At 51.6% G+C, this 16,872-nt stretch overlaps 2 protein-coding genes across 7 annotated transcripts in view; both read left to right on the top strand.

The window, feature by feature from the left end:
• The window catches only part of FZD3 (frizzled class receptor 3), a 49,966-nt gene extending 46,707 nt beyond the window's left edge, over positions 1–3,259 (top strand). For all 3 annotated transcript variants that reach the window (XM_048937368.1, XM_048937369.1, XM_048937367.1), the window contains exon 7: positions 157–3,259. In XM_048937368.1, the coding sequence (XP_048793325.1) occupies positions 157–370 (214 nt within the window). In that variant the 3' untranslated portion in view covers positions 371–3,259. The remainder of the gene's footprint in view (positions 1–156) is intronic.
• Positions 3,260–6,158: 2,899 nt separating this feature from the next.
• EXTL3 (exostosin like glycosyltransferase 3) overlaps positions 6,159–16,872 on the top strand; it is a 131,932-nt gene continuing 121,218 nt past the window's right edge. The window contains exon 1 of one of the 4 annotated variants that reach the window (XM_048937328.1): positions 6,159–6,218. The gene's annotated coding sequence lies outside the window, so the exon portion shown is untranslated. Of the gene's footprint in view, positions 6,219–7,012; positions 7,033–16,872 lie in introns of those variants that run through there. The other 3 variants (XM_048937338.1, XM_048937336.1, XM_048937333.1) reach the window with 3 other exon arrangements.

The raw sequence follows: 16,872 nt of genomic DNA, 5'->3' as shown, positions 1-16,872 counted from the left end.
GTGGGCAGTGGGCACGGCGGGGTGGGCCGGGGTTGGACTGACTGACCTTAGAGGTCTTTTCCAAGTGACTCCGATTCTGCCATCTCAGCACGTGGGAAACCAGAGCTCTCCCAGACTGCCGTGCTGACAATACGATCCCCTCTGTTTGCACACCAGCTACACGCCCTGCAGCTACAGAGGCATAGAAGAAAGGCTCCCTCACGGCAGCATGTCCCGGCTCACCGACCACTCCCGGCACAGCAGCTCCCATCGGCTCAACGAGCAATCGCGCCACAGCAGCGTCAGGGACCTGAGCAGCAACCCCCTGACGCACATCACGCACGGCACCAGCATGAACCGCGTCATCGAGGAGGACGGCACCAGCGCTTGAGCCTGGCGGCGCCGCTCGGCGTTACGGCGCCTCTGGGCAGCCGCTGCTTTCGTGCGTCGGGAAGCCGAGGCCGGCTTCTCTGTTCTGAAGCCGCCGTTCTCACGCCTGCGTCAGAGCCGGCCTTCAGCAGGCTTCAGTCGCTGAGCACCCGGCTGCCTGCCTCGTTAGGGCCTCTCTGTAGGTAATTATTTATTTGATAACTGTTATTTACCATCAGCCATCGTTGCTGGATTCCTTGTTCTTGAAGAAATAAACCTTCCCCTCCCTCCGACGTGTCGTCACATCAGCAGGTGCCACCACGGACAGTCACACCCACATGTTCTCTAATGGGCGTAAGGGAATTCTTGGATATTGAAGGAATTCCTCCACATCTCCGACAGCAGAGCGATTTTGTTTCACAGAGGGAGGGGCCCGGACTCAGTGCTGTACAAAGACAGCGGCAGCGTTTGTAACAGATAACACTGGAAATGCAACAGGAGCAGCGTTTGGGAGGAGAGAGGAGATGGCTGAGGATCGCCAGCTCCTCCCAGGGCTGCTCAGGCTCAGCTGCGGGGATGGGTGGAGGGAGGGGAGGAAGGAGGCAAGGAAGGGCGCTTTTTGTATAACTTGCATTGTCCTTGCTTTTTTTACAAGATACTATTTAAATTTTCTACTTGTTTACAATTTATGTAGGAAGAGAGGAATTTTAAAACCAGTTATCTAGATAATATTCAGCCACTTATTTTTAGATTACTGTCCAAAAGCTGAGATCGCCCCGTTCCCAATCTATTTAGAAACGGAAAGAGCCAAATTTGTCCCCCACACCGGGCTGGGCAGCCTGTCACCAACAGAACAAACCAACGCTGGGGCTGAAATGGCTGTGAGGAGCTCCCTCAGGGCTGGGCTGTGTTCCAGGGGCTTTGCTCTGTGCTGAGGTCGGGCAACGGGGCACGGCGCTGAGCCCAGCCCTCCTTGCTGCTGGAGGAGCAGGCAGGTATCCGTGCTCTCGTCATCAGCCTCTACTCCGGGTTGATTTCATTCCCTACCGTAGGCCCACAGCATAGAATTCTTAGTTTGGGCTTTGGTGATGTGTGAATGGTTTGTAGGGCACAGCAGGTCTTTGCAGGCCCAGCAGGCAGAAGTCAGGGTGCGTTCCTGATGGCACAGCTGATCTTCGGAGGCGTCTGCTGTCAGACCCGCTGCACCTAAACCTACCTCAGTAACCACTGCAGATCACTGCTGGGATACGAATGCCTCTTTTTCGTTGTCCTTACATAACTCCCTCCTTCACCTGCTTGAGGCGCGTGGAGAAGCCTCTGTACATGTTAGATGGCACAGCCTCGAGGGCAGCAACAGGGCAACAAGCACCACACACACTGCAGAGACTGAGAGCGCCGCACGACTCCCGTTGATTGCAGCTGGTGACACAGCAGCAGGGCACGTAGCTGTGCTCTCTTTGAGATCACAGGTTGCTCTGCTCTCACGGTGGATTCAGAAATGCCTTGCTAACTTTTTGCTTCAGAGGGAGGGTAGGGTTTGGAATCTGAATCTGCAGAAGAAGCCAATTGAGTTCTGTTCAATAGCTGAGTTCTTGTAAACGCTGAGCTGACAAAGGTCAAGTGTTAGCGTTGATCTCCTTGGCTGAATTTCCAGTGCTCCGTTCTTGTTAATTGCAGCGGTGCTTTGACTTGCTTAGAGGCAGGGAGGGGAGTGGGGGAGGTCTGAAGGACATCCTCCCAGAAATTAGCTAATTGGTGAGGTTTAATCCCCGTGTTGTTTCCAGGTGGGCTATTTAAGCAGTCCCTTGCTCATCCATTGCATACACATGGATGGAGAGTGCTCTCCTCAGCCAGAAAAGGGATTAAGATGGAAAAACTTGGGCTTTTTGTCACCCGTACCTCTGTGACCCCAAGCTCTTTCTTTTATCTTCCTAACCTGAACCAACACGCTGCTCCTGCACAGCATTCCTCCTCCCTGGGACTCAAAGGCCTTCTTCCCAGCAGCTGTTTCAGGGGGAAGGTGGCCTCACCCTGGATGCACTCGTGGCTGGGGCTGCCAAACCTTTGCATCTCAGGATGTGGGAGATTTCTGGGTGACCTGGGCACGTTCAGGTGCTGCTTTCCTGTTAGCATCCCATAATGGAATTGTGAGTCAGTGCTGTGCTTGTGCTGCATGGAAAGGCAGCAAGGATCCACCTCCCTATTTGGTCCGCAGCGATAATCTTTGGGGGAGCCTAAAAGCCAAACTGCAGCAGAAAGCCTCAATTGTCTGTAAATTACTCTGCTCTCAAGTGCTCTGCATTTTCGTAGCACCTAGACCTCAGTTTAGCAGCCCAGTCTTCAGCTATTGGTTGTGCAAACAGCACCCAAGGACAGAAGAGCAGCACCTGCTGCATCGGTGCCTGTCCTGCACCCAGCTGCAAGCAGGGCTCGCACTGCCAGGTGCTCCCAGCCCGGGGGCTGCTGGAGGAGCCCACAGCTCAGCAAGGTGCTTGCAGCACAGCACCCCAAAGCAGCAGCAGTGGGAAGCGGGCGCCCGGGCTGCAGAGCATCCCCACGTGCTTCAGCCCTAACGACCGAATGTAGACTTGAATGTGAAATTCCCCTCCTATGCCAATGTTTTATAAGCAGATTGGGGTTCATTGTGGCGCACGGCGGGATGTTCTGTGTGCGTTCTGTGCAGCCCACGGCTGCAGGGCCGTGGTGGCTCATCCCACGCTTGCTCTGGGGCTGTACCTTCATTTCTGCTGCTGTGCTCAGCTCTCCGTGGGCTCAGTTCCAGTTGTCCCGTGTCGCTTCGGTAACGTTTAATTTTTAGCACTTTACCTGTGAGTGTACAAACTGGTCATTCTGTAGTAGGTGTACATTTTCATTTTAGACCTTTAAGAGTTTTTAATAAAACCGTGTAAAAATCCCAGTGCTGTTGTCCAAAACTGAGCCGTGTTTGAATTCCACCCCTGAGGAGGGTCCTGTGGGGGAAGGCCTTCAGTACCTAAAGGGAGCCTACAAACAGGAGGGGAGTCAACTCTTTACGAGGGTTGATAACTGCAGGAGAAGGGGAAATGGCTTTAAATTGAAGGAGAGGAGATTTAGGTTGGATGTCAGGGGAAGTTCTTTACTATGAGAGTGGTGAGGTGCTGGAACAGCTGCCCAGAGAGGCTGTGATGCCCCGTCCATCCCTGGAGGTGTTCAAGGCCAGGTTGGATGGGGCCCTGGGCAGCCTGGGCTGCTATGAAATGTGGAGGTTGGTGGCCCTGCATGTGGCAGGGGGTTGGAGCTTCATGATCCTTGAGGTCCCTTCCAACCCAACCATTCTGTGTCAGACAGCTGAGCTCTGCTGCTCCTGCGCAGCACCTGAGGAGATGTTTTTAGCACTCACAACTTCAAATGCAAGCTTTATTTCTTCATGTTTTGCCCTACAAGGCACAGAACAGCCTTTGTTCTCCTCCTGAGGGCGTTGCATCCCCCTCGTTCCTGCCCTGCTCCCGCCTGCTGGCCCCACCACGCAGCGCAGGGCTCGGCTTTGCTGAGAAATCCCCCCGGGCCCCGCATTGCAACACAGCCCTGCAAATCCCACCTGGAGCTGTCAGGAGCAGCCAGCCCCGACATACCTCTGCCGGCTCCCGCGCTGCCTTCAAAGCCCTCTGCTCTCCCCCGTTCCAGCGCTGCGATCAGATAAGGCGCCGCCTCTGCCAAGAGAAGCAAACCATCTGCTCGGCTGCAGGAAGATGGGATTAGACAGAAGTTAACTTTGCTCTGATTTTTTAGTTGTGGCGAGGCAGCCGCTCCTAGGCTGGTTCGCCTTTGTAGGCTGGATTGGGGGCTTTCCCAGTGCCCTCGGGATGTTGCATGTGGGGAACCTCATCCTCCGTTCCCACTGTCAGCAGGGCTTCTCTCAAATCGTTTGTGCTCTCTGTCCTTAAGCACAAAGCGCCCCGAGGGCCTTGGGGCTGGGGGACTCGTAAAGGAGCTTGGAAGGATGGGGATGCAGAGATGACACTTTGTCACAGGGGGAAGGAGGCTGCTTGTTGGGCTGGGAGGGGTGGTTGGAAGGAGGAAGAGATGCTCAGGGGAAGGAAGGATGCTTATCTCCTTCACACACAGGGTGGTGAGGCACTGGCACAGGTTGCCCAAGGAGGCTGTGGATGCCCCATCCCTGCAGGCATTCGAGGCCAGGCTGGATGTGGCTCTGGGCAGCCTGGGCTGCTGGTTGGTGACCTGCAGGGGGTTGGAACTGGATGAACATCGTGGGCCTTTGCAACTGTGCTTCTTATAAGGAGGGAGGGAAGCCCACGGGGGTGGAACGGAAGCTCACGGGATGGAGGAATGCTTGGGAAGAAGTGCTCAGATGGGGACATCGCCTGCAACCAGCGCTGTTTCGAGGGTCGCAGCTCCGGGGGCAGCACCGCGGTGCCTTGAGGACTCCACGAGCATTGGGAACCTCACAGGAGAGCCGTGGGGATCGACGGGGCTGCGGGAACCGGCGGCCAGGAGCGGGATGGCGGGGCTGCGTGCATTCCTGACACAACAGTGCCACCCCGTGAGCGGCAGCGCCCGGCACGGGGCGAGCGCGGCACAGCGGGGCTCGGGCCGCTTAACTGCAGCCTGCTGCACCGGGAACCCCGGCTGCAGTCATTGCCCCGCTGCAATTAGCACGCCAAGCGGCGCTAATTACCCCACCTGTCCTCATTAATCCCCCCCACCCCACCCAGTACAGTTATTACCCCCGCATGCATGAATTACAGCACTGCACTAATTACTCCTCCCGGTTGCGTTAACTTCATCCCCAGCTTCACTAATTCAACCCCATCCACGCTAATCACCCTACGGCCCTAATTACCCCTACACATGCACTAATTACCCCACTGCACTGCTTACCCCACATTAATTACCCCAGCTGCATTATTTACCCATCCCAGCTGCAGTTACTGCTCCGCCTGCATTACTTCCCACCCCCACCCTGATTGCACTCATTAATTACCCAACCCCGGCTGCACTAATTACCCTACATCCCCACCTTCCTCCCCCACCTGCGCTAATTACCCTTTAGCTGCACTAATTCCCTACTCCACATTCCCCTACTGCCCTCTGGCTGCACTAATTACCCACCCCAGCTACACTAATTACTTCTCACCCTCATTAACTCCCCATCAGCTGCATTAACTACCCACCCCACACACCCTTATCACCTCCCTGCCAAACTAATTACCCCACACGTCCTTATTGCCCCTCAGCCGCACTAATTACCCCTCAGCCGCACTAATTACCCACCCCACACACCCACCATACCCCCCAGCCACACTCACTCCCCCACACACCCTCACTATCCCACCCTGTGCTAATTACCCCTCAGCTACACTAATTACCCTTCCACGTGTCCCGACTGCCCCTCAGCCTCACTAATTACCCTTCAGCCTCACTAATTACCCCTCAGCCTCACTAATTACCGCCTTGCTGCACTATTCACCCTACAGCCCTCACTGCCCCTCAGCCACACTAATTACCCCTCAGCCGCACTAATTACCGACCCTACATGCCCCCCAGTTACACTCATTACATCAGACACCCTTACTATCCCTCACTTGCACTAATTACCCATCCCACATACACTTACTGCCCCTCAGCCGCACTAATTACCCCACCCGCACTAATTACCCCTCAGCCCCACGCCCGCCCCCCCCCCCTCCACACACTCCCCCCCTCCTTTTCCCGCCCACCGCTTCCCACTCAGCCTCGTTCTGCCGCAAGGGGGCGCCCCGCTCCCGCCTCAGCGCCGCTCCCACAATGCAGCGAGCGCGGCCCCCGCTCCGCTCCGCCCCGCGCCGGGCAGCGGCCGCGGCAGCGCGGGTCCGGGCCGGGGCGCTCCGCAGGTAACGGGGCGAGGGGGGGCCGACCGGGAGCCGGGAGGCGGACCGGCCTTCCCTTCCCTTCCCGCTGCCTCATTGCTTTCGTTTTTCGCTGTGCTCCTTTGATTTCTTTTTTTTTCTAATTGATTTTTTTTTTACCTTCACTTTTTTTCCCCATTTTTTTGTCTTTTTTTTTTAGTTCTTTCTTTCATTTTTCTCTTTTCGTTTATTTCTCTTTTCCCCATTTTCTGCTGTTTTTTGTTTTTTTTTATTTTTCCCTTCTTTATTTTTTCTCTCATTTCTTCCATCCTTTCATTTATTTTTTCTCTTTTTTTTCTTTTTTTTCCCTTTTATTTATTTATTCTTTCTTTTTTATCCTTTTTTCTTTTATTTACTTTTTCTTTCTTTTTTCCTTTCATTGATTTTCCTTCCCCCCCTCTTCCTTCCCCCCTCTTCCTTCCCATTCCCTTTATCTTTTTCTCCTTCCATACTTCCATCTATTTGTTTCTCTCACTTCATTTTCCCTCCCTGGCTCCACTCGGTTCCTCCCCCCTCATTCCCTCCCCTCACCATTACTCTCTCCCTCCCCACACCCAGCCCACAGCAGCTCCCCTGGGGTATCGCCTTGTTCCTGGAGCCCTTTGGGGTTTCCTGCTGCCCGTTGGGATGAGGGCGGTGAGTTTTGAGCCCCAGAATGCAAATTTCAGGGCAAACACCTTTGGTCGCACAATGATGCTGCGATGTGCATCGGTGTAAAGCGGCTCCCGGAATAGGAGAAGGCGAAAGTTGCTCCTGAGTTCTTTCCATGCAGGGCTGCAGGGAGGCTGCTGCTGGCACGGTGCGATGTGAGGCTGTGGGATTTTGGGGTGTGCAGGGGCTCTTCCTCTTCCTGGTGTGGGGACTGGGATGTGGGAGGGCTGCGGGTGTCGGGATGGGGGTGCTGGGCCACGGCATCGGGTGTTGGGGTGTGGATTTATTGGGGGATGCAGGTGTTGGGGATGCAGATGTTGAGGGGTGCCAATGATGCCGGGGATGGAGATGTTGGGATGCAGTGATGTAGGGTTTCAGGTGTTGGGTTACGTAGGTGTTGGGATGCAGGTGATGCTGGGGATGTGGAGGTTACTGGGGGATGTGGAGGTTATTGGGGATACGGATGATGTTGGGATGCTGATGTTTGGTGCAGATGTTGGTGAATGCAAATGTTATGGGGGATGCAGCTGATGTGGGGATGCAGATGTTGGGGTACAGGTTGCGATGGGGTGAATGTGGGTGTTATTCAGGGTTGGAGATGTTGGGGGTGCAGATATGGGGGTGCACATGTTGGGGACGTGGATGATGTTAGGGTGCAGATATTGGGATGCTTGTTTAAATTCAGGGTTTTGCATACTGCCCTCGGCAGAGCAGCACTGAAGAAGTGACTGCTGGAGAGGAGACTGGCTGCAAAAGCAAATCAACTTGTCTTGGGGTTGGGTTTCTTTGCTCCCACCCCGCTGCAGGCAGAATGGCCCCAGATGCCTCCTTTCACCTCCAGCCTTCACTTCCAATCTGCAAAACCAAGCGGAACAAACTGCTGCTGCTCCCTACAGCCCCATGAGCTGCTCTGCACGGTGCACGACACAGAGCTGGGGCGCTGGGCAGTAGTGTTTTATTGGGGCAAAAATAGAATCCTGAGCTGAAATTGCTTGTTGTGCTTGATGGGGGACCGGCGGCTGCTTCGTGCAGTGCAGGATTCATGGCTGAGACTTAAATTTGGTGCAATTTGTTCAGTGTGTCCCACCTTATGAGAAAGCATGTAAGAAAAGCTTGTGAGGAGAAATGCATCCCTGGGGACAGGCGCTTTCTGACTGCACTCCTGCCCAGAAGGCTGCCTGGCCGGTGTGTCAGCAGGGCAGAAGGGACATCTCACTCTGGCTGGTGATGGAGCGTGGCTTGAGAATGCTTTTTTGCTACAGATTGGGTCTGAACCTGCCCAGTTTTACTGCAAAATCTTCATCCGTTTGAGCTGTGCTTTAAAGTAAAGGCTCGTAAGAAACTGGGGGTTGGAACTGGATGATCTTTCAGGTCACTTCCAAGCTAAAGAATTATACAGCAAGCTGCCTTCTAAAGAATAGTGGCGGTCTGTGGGACCGGGCTGTGCTTCTGATGGCTGGGGGATGGCTCTCTTCTTGTTAATGAAATGTCTGTCATTGGAAATGAATAGAAAAAGGGTTACAGTAATGAAGTGGATCAATAGGAGATGCTAACGAGCGCTCGGCCATCCCTGGGTACCCGGGTGATCTCGGCAGGAGCCGGCAGCGAGCGATTCCAGCTCCGTGCAGTGGGCCTGGCCAGGAGCTGGAAGCCAGGGGTGTGCAGGTGTCGTGTGTGACCGTGTGCCTGTGCAGATGAGCCCGTGTTTGTGCAAACAGCCCTGTGTGTGAGTGCGTGGGAATCCTGCAGCCAGGCGCCAGGCACCTGCCTGGGAATCGCTCAGCGTCTCTGGCTGGCTGTGCTCGCTTGAAACCAAATCTGTCCATAGGAGCTGGAGCAAGGAGGTCACACGTGGGTTTGCAGGGCAGGCGTAAGCTCTGTTATTTAGCAGCGGGTGAGGAGAGAGCAATGAAATAATCAGAAAGCCGTTAAACAACAGCCTGCAGTGAAGGCGGAGGGCGCTGAGTGCTGCTGCACCTCTGCAGCACCCCGTACCTGGCTGTGTGTTCCGTGTGTGCGTCAGCTCCTGGCAGGGATCGTGTTTTGCTACAAAAGTCCCTGATAAAGGTGGTAAAAAAAGATTCCGTGGGTTTCTTGAGGACTTCTGGCCTCGGGCTCTGCCACCCTGTCCCAGCTTTCACCATTTGGAAATGCAAGCATGTGGCTCTGTGGCGTGTTCCCAGAGCCCAGGGATTTGCTAGAGAATCAGCAGCGCTGCTAAAAGCACGAGGGCATATCAGCACAGTCCTGTTTTTAAACCATCTCCGTGGGGGAATTCCATAGGCACTGGCCTGGCCGGGGGTTGTCCACGTGTCAGCAGTGGGACTGGGGCCAGTACTTTGCATTTCCATCACCTTCAGCACGTTTTCTCCTACTCGGCTGGCGTTACAGAGAGTTCTTGAAGCTGAAAAAGAGAAAGCTGAACAAAAATCCCAATGCAAAAAGAACCCCACCAGCAATTCTTTTTCCCCCAGCTTTCCTTTTGCAGTTCACCTTTCTTTTTGGACTTGTAATTTCTGCTGGGGCTTCTGGCTTCCTAAAGAAGGGTGAAAAAGTAAAAAGAAAGCGGACGTTTAATAATAGATCAAAAATGAGATTAGGCAGTAAGTCAGCCCTGCCCTACGCTCTCGCTCCTCAAAAAGCAACCAAATAAATTGCAAATTACACTGAAAAAGGGGAGTAGAAACAGTGAAGATCAAAACCCAACGTTAAGAATAGATGAGGTGTTTATATTTTATTTAACGGCTGTACACTGCCACCGTCTCCCAAACCAGCCTATGGTTCTGTGAAAAGCTGCCCTGCCTTGAATGGCTGTTTGTGATGAATAAAACAGCAAAGGTGAACTGGAAAGGGTAAAATTCAGCAGGTGCTGAGCCCTGCAGGTGGATGCAGTGCTTGTCACTCGTGGGTGACGTTGGTGCTGGCCCTGGTTGGAGGTGGCTTCCCAAATCCACGATAGTTCTTGCTGCTGTCTGTCTCTGATGGTTTTTGGCCCATGTTTGGTGGAGCAGAGGTCTCGGAGGGAAGGAAAGCCCACAGGCTGTGCGCAGGATGGAGGGAACGGGCAGAAATGTTGCAGTGAGCTCACAGTGGTTACTCACCAAAGGAGTCTCTCGGCGTGTCTCAGCCTGGAAGAGCATTCGATCAAGGCAGATGCGTGATGAGACACGAATCTCCTGGGAGGGAGCCCTCAGCCTGGCACCAGGCATTGAGGCCTTCAGCCCCGGGCTTGGTTTTGTTGCTGTGGACCTTCTGGATCCTTTGGGCTGTGGTTTTTGGACTTTGGTTTTGGTGATGCCGTTGCTGCCTCTTCACTCGTGGAGATCCTTGGAGTTTGTGGGGAGCTGCTGCTGTCCTGGCTTATTCCAAAGGCCTCCAGAGCCCACGTGGACGTGGCCTAGGTTGTCTGTGTGGTCTCAGGGAGTCTCGCTGGGAGAGCTCTTGCACTGTCCCTACAGGAAGCCAGGTGGCAGAGGAGGGGGGTTTCGTTCTGCCCAGGCTGGCTGTTCCTGAGGTCTTGTTTGCACTCATAACCAGCAAAATATCATCCAGGATATGAAGTAAAGGCAAACCTCTCCGATGTCATCCCTGCCATCACAACAAATGGATTGACATGATGGATCAACAGTTGGACAGTGGGTTGGTGGTTGGACAAGATGGTCGTAGTGGTCTTTTCCAACCCTAATGATTCTGTGAATCCAGCCTAGGTTGCACCGTGGAGATAAAGATGCATGTGTGCAGCTGTAGACCTTTTCCTTGCTCAATAGCCCAGTATTAAGTTCAGGTGGTCTCACAGCCCCTGTGACCAAAGTGGGGGAGCTTCATCCGTCACAGCTGGGGGTGGGCCAGGCATGGCAGGAGGATGTGGGCAGCAGCCCTGTGTGTGGGTCTGGCACATGGGGCTGTGGACATTGCTGACAGCTGCCGTGGCAGAGATCTGCCTTCCTGCTGGGAAGCACTGCTCCCACGCATGGTTACTGTCCTCTCAGTACTGTTTTCTCTTGTTTGTCACCTCCTTGCTCACAGCTCAGTACTTTTCAACTTGGAGGAGGGTTTCATTACCTACAAGGCTGCTGCTCTTCTTGTTTGTTCTCTAGAAGGAAGAAAACAAGATGTGCCAGAGCTTAAGCTTGGGGGGAAAAAATTACAGAGCTTGGAATAGCTGCGTGAAGGTAGGATGAGCCTCAACAAGAAGACGTTTTCCTTCCACCTTTTTCTGAGGCTGGGTACATGTAACGTGCAGGGAGAAGCTGGGGCAAGGTTTCCTTTGTTTGAATGCTGTTGTCTTCCAAACGTGGGGCAGTTGGGATGTTCTTGCAGAAAATCTCAGCTTGGTGGATGTGGGATGGAGGCAGGGTCGCACTTGTGTGATCTGCCTGCTTTTACCGGTGAGGCCTTGAGGCAGAGCAGCAAAATGAGGCCGTGCTGCCCACTGCGTGCTGCTTTGAAGAGCTCTTTCTCCCCATGTCCCTTTTCCAAGGACGGTATGGGAATGAAGGTACGCGATTGAGTCAGCAATGCAGATGCCACCAAACGCCTGCCTTGTTCCAGCATAGGAACTGGAGGGCCAGGTGTCAGAGCCTGATACCCTGCATCACCTGATAACAGTGCAGTTACCTCCAAGGAAACAAAACATGGAGGGATCCCAAACCCCGGCTGCTGTGAGTGCTTATAACTCATTGGCACCAGCAGGCCTGATGTTACTGCAACTCTTGCAATAGTGGGTGTGGGTTTCTTTTTTAAATCCTGCAGACTGTAGCCAAATTTGCAGAAGTGATCCAGCACACATTCATGAGTATATAAATAGGGCTGTTTTCTGGAGCAAGCCTTTTTGTTAACCCCTGTTAGACCAGTAAGGGCTGTGTGCGTCACCAGCATGGGTACCGACTGCTCATCCTGCAGGCTGTGTAATGCAGCATCTGTTGCTTTTTTGGGGAGGAAGGGGATTAGCTTCATTTGACTTTCCAGCTGTTCGTTTACCTCCAAACTCATCTTAATTTGAGAATTAAAATTCCTCCCTTGGTTTGATTTGGATGTTCTGTGAAGGAGTGAAGCCCTGGGTCCCTAGAGGTTTTCTGCTGCTCCCTTGCCAGACTTTTCCATCACCACTTGCTGGTTCTGCTGGCACAGCCTCAGCGACAGCATTTCTTCCTGTTCTGGTGCCCTGCACAACGGTGATTTTGTATGAGCCCCACAGCCATGTGCTCCTGCAGCCCTATGCCTGCACCCAGCCTCGGAAGGGCTCAAAATGGTGCAGATTATATCCTTCTAAACCAGATAGAGTTGTGACATTTTGCACAAAGCTGGCTGTGTTGTCCCCTGGTGACAGAGGGGAATTGTGTAAAAGGCACTCGTGCTGCTCTGGCAGTGGTGGGGGCAGAGAACAACAGTTTCTCCCCAATCCCTCTTTTTGCTCATTCCTTGGGGTCTTAAACTGGAGACTACAGAAGTTGTGGGGATGAAGGATATTTGTGGGGTTCCCCATCTGTAGATGGGAGGGAGCCCTATGTCAAATGTCCTATGCTGCGTTACAGATCTCGCTGCAGAAATGCAGGGAGCAGACATCAGTAATCAGGGATTGCACAACAAAGTGCTGGAATGTCTCACACGTGGCTGATGTCTCGCACACAGCTGATGCTGTGCAGAGATCCGTGTGAAAGTTCTATGCAGCCGGGCTGGAGGAGGCTGCACTCCCACCTGAGCTTCTGTAAGAGAAGGAAATGGGAAGGAAAAACCATATTGCATCCCAAAAGGCTTTGTATATTCTGTAAGGCTCAAGCCTGGGGACTTTAAGGTGCCCCCTATAATACAGTGTTTGTATAAGGAAATGATGCACATTAATGGCTATTTCTTCCCACTTCTTCAAAGCCAAGCTGCCTCCTATCGGACTCCTAACATGAAAAAAGGAGTAAACTTCTGGGCTGTGATGGAGGATGAGAAATGTCTGTTCCCTGGGCTCTGTGTCCCTGCAGTCTGATGGTGAGAGCTCTGGGCCGTGGGATGACAAATGCCACTTCTTAGCTGCTTGTTCACACCGCTGCAAGCGCGTGCCTAACGTGTAGGCATCTCCCAGGGACAAAGTTCTTACCAGCTCTTAGGTGAATATTCTGCACTTTTCCAGATGCAGTTAAAAATAATCTGAAGGCTGGTGGTATTTTGAACAGCCACCTCGGTGGAAATGATGACCTTGGATCTATTCAATCAAATATTATAAAGATTAAGAGTGAAAATAGCTGAGCTTGTCAGCCACGAGGAATTGTCTTGGAGCCCGGGCTCAAATCCATCACCTGAAATCAGGATGCTCTGGCAGGGTATTCCTCATTCATCAGCAGAAGGCATTGCAGTGAGATCATTTCGCTGCAATTCATCAATTTGCCCAGCTACTTGATGAAGCAGGGCTGGGAGAGAGGCAGGAGGTGGGGCAGCGCCCAGGAGCTGCGCACAGGCAGCTGTTGCACGAACAGCTTTTCACCCTGCAACTGTTAACAAGGTGATTTACATAATACTGAATATAATTTTTAAGTGTAGAGTACTTTATTAGGTGAGCATAGGCTGTGTTTGCTACTGAATTGACTTTCAGGAGTCAACTGACAGGAGTCTTTCAGCTCCTTGCCTCTTGATGCTAGCTTGAAGCACGAGGGTTGGCTTCTGTACTCTTTTGCTGTCCAGGTCGTCTTTGCGGCCCCTAAAACTGCAATGTCATGACTGCAGGCTTCTTGCCTCCGGATGCCAAGGCAAGCCTGCAAGGAGTGCTTTTCTCATCATCCCACTTCCAAGCCCTGTTAAAAGCAAAGCAGGGACACCTCCCTTATTCCTGAGTATTTATTTTTTTGAGTGGCTATGCCAGAATCTTTAGGTCTCTCTGCTTGGCTCCACAGTGGCACTCCCTTGTTTTGCCCTTACGATCGGCATCCTTGTTGTTTTCTTACTCAGTTACACTCCATTTCAGCCAGTCTCACCACACATGTTTGCACCACCCCCATCCTTCCTGAACCTGTTGGAAGATTTCAGCCAAGCCTGACAAAGAGAGACAGGTCCGCAGAGCTAATTAAGGTTGCACAAGTGCAAGAGCAGCAGGCAGAGGGACAACCCAGGCGCTCACTGAGCCTTGGGAGAGCTGCTGCTCAGCCAGTGTGAGCAGACACTGGGCAGGAATCGTCCCCTGAAGCAAGTGTAGCCCCTTGTTGCCTGTGGATGGTGGCCTTCATAGGCAGCAGAAGTTGTTCCGCATTTCAGTGGGGTGGTGGTTTGGGAAGAGCTAGAAGAAACCTGTGACTCTGTGGGAAATGGAGCTGCTTAACTTGCCAAAGTCCTCAGGAAGGACTCAGGATAGCAAGTGCTTTTTTCTAGTAGGGTTTCCTTCAAGCCCAGTTGTTTTCCTCCAACAAAACCAAGGAGATGAAGCAGAAGAGATCATTAACAAGAGGACAGATGCGGAATGTGGTTTAGTAGGCACGGTCATGATGGTTCGATGGTTGGCCTTGATGATCTTGGAGCTCTTTTCCAACCGTAACGGTTGTGTGATTCTATGATTAAAGCCAAATTGCCTCGTGCTGTCCCTTGCACACGTGTGCACCAGGCGCCTTTCTCCTCGTCCACCATGGGCAAACCATATCGAAAGCGAGACTGTACAAATTGGGATGGCAGGAAAAAAAGGTGATGAGTCGGCTGTAATCCTGCCTACCTGCACCCAGGAGGCCTGCCTGGTGCTCCTGACAGATTCTTGCAGAACAGATGATGCATCAGATGATGACAGCCCTAAGATATACTGCGAGCGGCCTGAAAATTGCCGGTAGGTACTTGAAGGCGCTGCCTGCACAGGATGAATTGTGGTTGAGTCGCAACAATTTCCCTAAAGCTGTGTATATTAGCATACAAATACCAAAGATGTGTAATCTTTGAATTTTTATCTGTTTCGGCTTGAGAGGCAAATAGGCGCATTATCAAAGTGCCATCCATTTGAGTCAATTGTCATTGCTGCATTGTGAAAAGGATGCAGCTGGGTTTATTGATAACAGCATTAAGGTGCTTAAAAACACAAGTGTGCTGGGTTTATTCTCCCTTTAGCAGCATATTGTTGTTCCTAGCGTTTTTTAAAATCATTTTTTCAGTTCTCTGTAACAGAGATGTACTGCATTTCCATATCGTCTTCCCTCCAAGAATTTGTTGTGAGCCTGAACTTGTTTCATGGCTTTCTTGAAAATTTCAAGGTAATTCCATTTGCTGGAGGAAAAGCAGGAGTATGGGCCAACAAGGAGGCTCTGCTTCTGTCTGCCTTTTTCATTTTCCCTTGGTTAAAGCCCAGCTGAAATGCAAGTAGTTGGCCAAAGCTTTCTGCTGATCTCCACCATGCTATCACTGCGCCCATTTCATTTCCTGAGCTGCTCTGCCCGTCAGTTTTTGTTCATAAATGAGAATCTGGGTTTTGGGGGAAATACCTGGGGTTGTGGGCGCCTCCCAGCACCAAAGAACCTCAGAGGAAGCCGTGCCTTGTGACTGGGAGCCCAGCATTGCTGCCTTCTGCCAAGCTGATTTAAAACATTCCCTTTTAGGAGCTGTGCCCAATGACTTCAGCGTTTTTCCTTTGCCCCAGTCTTTCAGCAGCCCCTGCACCCCAGGAGGTGGTCGTGTGGATTAGTGGTTGGTTTCGGAGCTCTTTGAAGATGGAAATGGTGTGTGACAGCTCAATGTTTATGAATGGTAGAGCTTAATATCGTGAGTAGGAAGTTCAGATGTGCCGGGATGGAGCCTCAGCCGTTGGAATGGGCACTGCTTCGCTGCTCTGCCTGGCCGAGCGCTGGTGCTGCCCGATGTCTGGATGCCCGAGTTGCATCCCTCAGAAGTCCTGGCTGTTCCTGTAGCGAGCTCTCCTTCCCCTGGCCTCCTGCCATGGCGTACGCCAAGTTCAATCTGCTTCTGTGTTTTTGGCTTCATTCCTCCTCAGTGTTTTCACTGTTGGCTTTAACTGATCCCAGTGGCATCTTTTCACGATGCTCTATATTCAGCTTCTTCTACTGCTTCAAGTATAATAACGCTTCTAAAGTCCAACCAATGTTTTAATCTCCAAAAAAGAGAAAGTGCAGTGTTGTTCTGTCACACTATTAAAAAAAAGGGGATTTTCCTTAATCTTGAGTTGGACTCACTGAACATCGTGGTCCCTTCTGACTCAGGGTATTCTGCAATTCTGTGGTCTTTACATTTGAATGAATTCAAAATTCAGCCTAGTGGTTTTGGGGGAACATTACTGTAATTGGGAGGGCAAGTCATTCTTTTTTTGTGCTCTCTGTGGATTCATATTGATTAAAGAGGAGTATTGCCATCTGTTGGATGATCTCAGGGTTTCTGATGAGTTCCAGAGCATAGAGCTGCCCCAAATCTGCCCCAGAAGAATCAAGTGCTCGTGCTCTGCCCAACATTTAAGACAGGACTGCAGTCAGCAGCTCTGTTCTTCCCATCTGCCTTTGCTTGCTGATGTTGCTCTTCCTTCGCTCTGCTAACAGAATTGTTGGGAGCAACACCCAGCGTGGAACTGAGTGGTGGAAGTGATCCAGGTTAAAAACAATAAAATGTTCAATGAAAGAGTTTTTGCTGCATCCATTTTATTTTAGGACCAGCTCGTCCTTTGTGTGAGAACAGAAATTAATTTTGTTTCAAGTTCTGAAAACCCGAAGACGTGCTGAATAGATGAAATTGTTTCTGTTTATAGGCTGCAGAATTCCTTTGTACAATAAAAGTGTTTTAGTTTAAACTATGCATTCAGCACATTTAGCTTAATTTTATTTAACTGCAAGTCTTACATGCTGTTTTCCTGCATCTTAATTGTTTTTTATGTTTGTGGCATAAATCCTAAGTACAATTAAAAAGTCAGGCTGCTCATTAGCAAACTTCATTTACCATTTTTAACATAAAATGCGTTAACTTCCATAGTTTATTAATTTATACAAATGCCCAACTGTGGAAGTAGGACAGCTTTCCTGTTATCCAGAGG

Source organism: Lagopus muta, chromosome 2 (assembly GCF_023343835.1).
Source record: "Lagopus muta isolate bLagMut1 chromosome 2, bLagMut1 primary, whole genome shotgun sequence".
In the NCBI taxonomy this organism is placed as follows: domain Eukaryota; kingdom Metazoa; phylum Chordata; class Aves; order Galliformes; family Phasianidae; genus Lagopus; species Lagopus muta.
Note: the sequence above shows the minus strand (reverse complement) of the source record. Positions and strands in the feature narration are given on the sequence as shown.